The following is a 7,500-nucleotide window of genomic DNA, read 5'->3' as shown; positions in this document are numbered from 1 at the left end:
GTCCAGAACTGTGACGGTATAAGTAATAATTAGGCTGCACAATATCTCACCCGACCTCAAACACTCACATTTTTTGCCATAATCTACATGATTAAATGTTCCAACTTTTCCTAATGGATCAAAATAAAATAATAAAAAATCAACAATTTCAAATTTCTATATCAAAATTTCACAAATTTTTATTTTATTCATTAATGGCTCAGAATGGCATTTAACGTTCATTTTTTCTTAAAAATAAAAGAAGTTTGAAAGTGTAGGTTGCTGTAAAAAAAAAAAATAGTCAATGTGGCCTTCAAATTATGCGCAAAATTTAGACGCAAAAATTTATAACTCCCAAAGTTATGGGTGTTTGAATAACCAGTTTTATAGAAACCTTTAAACTACGAACTTTGCACATAATATGTCAAAATGGTGGGACTCGCTCAGAAACTGAATTTTGAGTCTCAAAGTTGAAAATCCTCTTCGTACACAAAAATGAAGGTAAAGTTCTTGACAATAATTATAGTAGTTCGAATTGATGGATGAATTGATCTTGTAAGTTTTAATAAATATTACTTGGCATTCGTACTCGAATATGCGAAAGTTGTAAGTCAATGTGTGTTGAAATAAAGTCAAGAAAAAATAATCCCCTAGAAAAACAAAATATAGGGATAGGAATAATGAGTTAGGGGATATATAAGTATACTTTATATAAGTGATAAAGTCCTCATCTGGTCCCCATTCAGCTAAAACAACCAAAAGAGACAAAGAAAATAGAGTTTTAAATCTGTGAAAAAATGAGCTAAAAAAAATCGTCACAACTTGTGGCAGCTGTGACTGTGTAACAAACTAGGCTGGTTGTAAGAATTATCCAGAGTGGTTTATCGACAAAAGAGAATGGGAAGCTGGGCCCGCGCGGTGACCCGGGACCTGACCCACAGGGCATTCGCGGTGAAAATAATCGACGCCTTGTTCATAGCTTCGTATAATGAACCATTCTATAGTATTCACTTATTTAGAGAAATTAGCCTTTATTCATTTTGTATTAAAATTGTTTTGTATAATAGTACTGGGTACAATATCAAGAGTATTCTAATTATTGAGTTAAGTCACCATCAGTGACGTCAAGAATCAGATCTAAGTTGTAAGGCGCGAGTGACCGGCGGTCATAGGTCATCAGAGTTGACATGTCCACTATTTCTCAAAGTTCAATTAACCATTTTGGGGAACGGGAACAGCTCTGCCGTTAGATGCTTGTGTAATTTAACTTCAGTAAAATAATTCAACCAGTCTGGATCAATTAAGTACAACAGAGGTTAATTGTTATAACTTAAACCTGGCTAAGTAACTTGGTAAGCGATGCGGAACAATACAATGCTCTAGTCTGGGGAAGACCAGACGAGGAGAGATCAGTGTGGACGCCAGATCAACTGGGGGAGGTCAACCCGTCTCACCTCTTTCCCAAGACCAGCCCAACATCTTTAGCTGGTCAACATAGAGGTATAGTTGCTATTGTTATTTATAGGGATAGTCAACTCATTGCCGTTCAGGTCAAGTAGGGAGTGATAACCATTTAGATTTTTTTTTAGTTTTCTTTTAATAAATTAATTAGTTAATAATTTGCATTTTTATTATTTCCATGTGTTTATGTGAACTTGTCCTGGTCACGTGGTCCACACGAGGCAGAGTTGGATTGGGCGCCGATTCTAACACCAAATCGGAAGTCATCTTTACCGTGTAATTAATTCCACACTAAAGAACTCTCAAGGTCATCGGTTATAGTGGGGATCAAGCCCCAAGGTTGATTTATTAGCATGATCGATCCAGACCTCGATCATTGCTCTGTGTTACTGGTCTGGTGGTGGCGGCGGAGGCGACTCTAGGGTTTTGCTCAAAGCCTAGGTCACGTCATACGGGTTGTAGAATCCTAAGTCGGTCAATCGTCTTAGGACCACGTGGCGTGGAGTCGGCTTTAGTAAAAGTTTTGGAGTCCCTTGTAGAGAACAAAAAGTAAGAATACGGGTAGAGGGGGCGAAGAAGGAAAGATAAGTCGAGACACCCTCCCCGTGTTACAACTGAGTGACAGGTTCACCAATTTTGTTCCATCTTCACATTCTTAGTGACAGGTATAGCTTCTCCAAGATGTACAACCCACAATAAAATCAAATAAGAAACAAAGGAGTAAACAAAAATACTCCCCCTCCCCCCCCAAAAAAATGGAAGACAGAAAATATTGTCATTGGGCAATGTATTTATATGATATTGAATAAAATACAACAAAATAACATAATCACTCATTATTTTGTCCTCCAGGTAGGAATTAGCAATCTGCATACTTTTCAATTTTCAATTTATACTACTACTTTTCTTCTTTGTGCGTCAGACAGGTGCTTGTATCTCTTAATTACTGCATCATCTGAGTCCCACTAACTAGGGGATGTTATTCTTATCATCAGTACCAATTGCAAACTTTTTTTTAATTCATATAAAATCCATTTCTTAACACATTGGGATGAATTTTTCACGACCCTGATGCCAAAATTACGTTAGATTTGTAATATTTTGTACTATATTTCATACTTGGGCGAATATTTTGCTGTACCCGGCCCCTTTAACAGTAACGGCGCTCAGAATGATTTAAACAGTAACGGCGCTCAGAACAGTAAACAGTAAAAGCGCTCAGAATGATTAAAACAATAACGGCGCTCAGAATGATTTAAACTGTAACGGCATTAAGAATGATTTAAACAATAACGGCGCTCAGAATGATTTAAACAGTAACAATTCATATATAAATTTAAAATGCTTCGATATAAAAGAAAATGATGATGCAAATTCATATACATAATAATATTCTTAAATTATAACTTAAATGTTCAGTATTTGACCCAAGTGTTATGAGGCTTTTATAACACGGGATATAACGACGGTTCTGTCACTATCGCTGAGGGATAACGAGCAGAACTATATACACAATGAGCCTTGGTAACGAGCACATGTCATACTGACAAGGCAACGCTCCACCAGGAGTGCTGTGAAGAATGATACACGGCTGTGTAGGATGGCAGCCTAGGGTTTAGTGTTGGTGTGGCTCCCAGGGTGATGGTGGCTCCCAGGGTGATGGTGGCTCCCAGGGTGATGGTGGCTCCCAGGGTGATGGTCGCTCCCAGGGTGTTGGTGGCTCCCAGGGTGATGGTGGCTCCCAGGGTGATGGTGGCTCCCAGGGTGATGGTGGCTCCCAGGGTGATGGTGGCTCCCAGGGTGTTGGTGTGGCTCCCAGGGTGATGGTGGTCCCCAGGGTGATGGTAGCTCCCAGGGTGATGGTGGCTCCCAGGGTGATGGTGGCTCCCAGGGTGATGGTGGCTCCCAGGGTGATGGTGGCCCCCAGGGTGATGGTGGCTCCCAGGGTGATGGTGGCTCCCAGAGTGATGGTGGCTCCCAGGGTGATGGTGGCTCCCAGGGTGATAGTGGCTCCCAGGGTGATGGTGGCTCCCAGGGTGATGGTGGCTCCCAGGGTGATGGTGGCTCCCAGGGTGATGGTGGCTCCCAGGGTGATGGTGGCTCCCAGGGTGATGGTGGCTCCCAGTGATGGTGGCTCCCAGGGTGATGGTGGCTCCCAGGGTGATGATGGCTCCCAGGGTGATGGTGGCTCCCAGGGTGATGGTGGCTCCCAGGGTGATGGTGGCTCCCAGGGTGATGGTGGCTCCCAGGGTGATGGTGGCTCCCAGGGTGATGGTGGCTCCCAGTGATGGTGGCTCCCAGGGTGATGGTGGCTCCCAGGGTGATGATGGCTCCCAGGGTGATGGTGGCTCCCAGGGTGATGGTGGCTCCCAGGGTGATGGTGGCTCCCAGGGTGATGGTGGCTCCCAGGGTGATGGTGGCTCCCAGGGTGATGGTGGCTCTCTCCCCAGGTTTGAAATACCTCAATTTCGTATGTTAGCACAGTGCTGCATGGTGGTTACCCCTTCTGCACCTGGTGCAGGTGTACAGTTAGGTCTCACAATAGTCTATGTTGTGTGATTTGAGACACCTTGCGCATTTCCTTAACTCCTGGAGTTGCTCAATACGAGTGTCTCAGGATAACTGGTGCAGCATTATGGTGAATGTTTCTTTTTGCAGAACATACATGTCCTCCACAGCCTACTGCACGCTTCGGAGTTACCGGTTTGGTTGAACTAGTAACAGTAGGCTTGGAGAAATCCACCCCATAAGTGCCCTCACTGCCAGATTTTCTCCAACTTGGTATGGAAATAATTGGTTAATGTTTATTTGGGGGTATTTGTTTTACCCTTTAGTTTACGATTATTTACTATTTCTGAAGGCTCGCAAGAGGCTTTAACTTCCTCATTTGCACGTCGTTTGTCTATGACAGAATGCAAACTTTCAGTGACGTCCTGTACCGTCAGGATGGGTTTATTGCAATGTGAGAAACACACGGCTAGCAGAGAGAACGTCCTGGGGTATGTAAGTAAGGCGCGTAGTAGGATGACGAGGGGGCGTAGGGCGAACCTGCGACATCGCCCTCCGAAGCCGCTCCATGAAGGGCGACGTGTCCATCATTGTGAGGTGTTGGAGTGATCAGATCACCAGGAAGGCGGAGACCGGAACCATACACAAGGTCAGCCACTGAGAACCCACTGTCTTCTTTAGTTGCCGAACGGATGCCGAGGAGTACCAAAGGAAGGTTGTCAGTCCATGAAGTCGGGTCTGGTTGTGGCCTTAGAGCTGCCTTCAGTTGGCGGTAAAACCGTTCAACCATACCGTTAGCCTGAGAATGGTAGGTCGTAGTGTAGTTGTGTGTGGTACCAAGGAACTGCATGAGTTCCCTCCACAAGTGAGATTCAAATTGTTGACCCTGGTCCGTGACAGTCGTTGCAGGGGCTCCAAAACGGGAGAACCACCAATGAAGGAAAACCGAAACTACCAACTCAGCTGTCATTTCCACCATAAGAACTGCCTCAGGCTATCTGGAGAAGCGGTCAACACAGGTGAGTAGGTACGAGCATCCCCCCGGATCGAGGAAATGGACCGACGATATCCACATGCACTACTTCAGATCTGGCCGATGGTATCGGAAAATCCTGAAGAGGCGTCTGTGTGTGTTTCGATGTATCTTTGATTGCTGACACTGGAGGCAGTTAGCGAGCCCAACGTCGCACATCCGTGTTAATTCCTGGCCATACCATCCGTTTGGTCAGGAGGCGTAGTGTAGCTCAGATGCTCTGGTGAGCCAAGGAATGGAGAGCCGTGAAGATCCTCCGCCGATGGATCTTTGGAATATATGTCCGTAGGACGCCGATGAGAGACGTGTCACATGTGATAGTATCCTCGGAATTAGGCACAGGTACGTCGACGAGCCGAAGTGCTGAGGAAGAGGTGTGCAGTTGTAGCAGTTCCAAGTCCTGTCGCTGGGCTCTAGCAATTTCTGCTTAGTCGATTTGGGTTGTCTCGGGAAAAAGTGCACACAAGCCAGATCGAGAGAGGGCATTGGCGACGACATTCTCAGTCACCTTCACGTGCCTGATGTCAATCGTGAACTAGGATATGTAGCTCAAATGTCGAATGACTCGCGACGAGTGGGAATCTCCCTTTGCTGCCAGGGTGTCAGCCAGTAGTTTTTGGTCGGTGAGGACGTGGAAGTCACGTCCCTCGAGAAAATGCCTGTTGAATAGCTGCATTGAATAGGCTTTTGATAAATGTGACCATGGAGTGATAGCACACAAAATGAGGTCAATGGGAATAACCGGTAAAGTAGGACGCTGGATACTCAGTTTTCTGTCAAACAGGACTCAGCGAGTAACAGTCAGTCATATAATATCGAGTCCAAGCGCAGTTAAAAGCTCTGTACCTCAGGGTACAGTCCTTGCACCACTGCTTTTCTTTATTCTCATATCAGATATAGACAAAAATACAAGTCACAGCTTCGTATCATCTTTTGTAGATGACACAAAAATCAACATGAAAATTACCTCGGCTGAAGACATTGAAAAACTTCAAGGAGATATTAATAAAGTTTTCGACTGGGCAACAGAAAATAACATGATGTTTAACAGTGATAAATTCCAGGTACTCAGGTACGGTAAAAATGAGGACCTTAAACATAATACAGAGTACAAAACACAATAAAATGTACCCATAGTAGGAAAACAGTATGTAAAGGATTTGGGAATAATAATGTCTGACGACCTAACGTTTAAGGAGCATAACCAAGCAAATATTGCGACAGCCAGAAAGATGATAGGATGGATTACGAGAACTTTCAAATCCAGGGATCCCATCACAATGGTTGTACTATACAAATCACTTGTACTGTCCCATCTTGAGTACTGCTCAACACTCACTTCCCCCTTCAGAGCAGGAGAGATTGCTGAAATAGAAGGAATACAGAGAACATATACGGCATACATGGAGGCAGTAAAGCACCTAAATTATTGGGATCGTCTCAAAGCTCTCCAAATGTACTCACTAGAAAGGAGACGAGAGAGAGATACCAAATAATGTACACGTGGAAGATACTGGAGGGTCAGGCCCCAAATCTACACAGTAAAATAACAACATACTGGAGTGAACGATATGGAAGAAAATGCAGAATAGAACCAGTGAAGAGCAGAGGTGCCATAGGCACAATCAGAGAACACTGTATAAACATCAGAGGTCCACGGTTGTTCAACGTCCTCCCAGCGAGCATAAGAAATATTGCCGGAACAACCGTGGATATCTTCAAGAGGAAACTAGATTGTTCCTCCAAGGAGTGCCGGACCAACCGGGCTGTGATGGGTATGTGGGCCTGCGGGCCACTCCAAGCAACAGCCTGGTGGACCAAACTCTCACAAGTCAAGCCTGGCCTCGGGCCGGGCTTTGGGAGTAGACGAACTCCCAGAACCCCATCAATCAGGTATATGTGGGCCTGCGGGCCGCTCCAAGCAACAGCCTGGTGGACCAAACTCTCACAAGTCAAGCCTGCCCTCGGGCCGGGCTTTGGGAGTAGACGAACTCCCAGAACCCCATCAACCAGGTATATATAGCAAGGAGTTCCGTGTTAAATGTGCTGTATTTTGTGTCTGCCGGCGTTAAGCTTGTTGAAAAGAAAGCAATGGGTCGCCAGGTGTCGTCTATATATTGATGGAGAACAGCTCCTATAGCAGTGTTGGAGGCATCTGCTGAGAAGCTAGTTGGCGCATCGAACACTGAATGGACGAGGAGAGTGAGTTGAGCTAGCTCCTGCTTAACAGGATGTCAGAACAGTGTGGGATAAACTTATAGTAAAAATGAACCACACCAAGGTATCCTTGAAGCTTCTTAGTTATGGTGGGTGTCGGAAAATCTTGGATAGCCCCGAGCTTCTGCTCCAGGGGCAGAATACCTGTGGAGGACACTCGGTGCCCCAAGAAGTTGAGCTCGAGGACCTCGAAAATACATTTATCTAGATTAATCTGCAGACCATAGTCGCGGAGGCGAGTAAAAAGTATACGAAGATGCTTGTGATGGTCTGCCGGAGAGCGACTAGCTATTAGGAGGTCA

At 45.1% G+C, this 7,500-nt stretch overlaps 1 protein-coding gene across 1 annotated transcript in view; it reads left to right on the top strand.

Moving 5' to 3' along the window:
* Positions 1-4,318, top strand: part of LOC138350858 (uncharacterized) — a 9,337-nt gene extending 5,019 nt beyond the window's left edge. The window contains exon 3 of the mRNA XM_069302301.1: positions 4,301-4,318. Within this exon, the coding sequence (XP_069158402.1) occupies positions 4,301-4,318 (18 nt within the window). The remainder of the gene's footprint in view (positions 1-4,300) is intronic.
* Positions 4,319-7,500: the final 3,182 nt, after the last annotated feature.

Source organism: Procambarus clarkii, chromosome 47 (assembly GCF_040958095.1).
Source record: "Procambarus clarkii isolate CNS0578487 chromosome 47, FALCON_Pclarkii_2.0, whole genome shotgun sequence".
Taxonomy (NCBI): Eukaryota; Metazoa; Arthropoda; class Malacostraca; order Decapoda; family Cambaridae; genus Procambarus; species Procambarus clarkii.
This window is presented reverse-complemented; position numbering and strand designations above follow the sequence as displayed.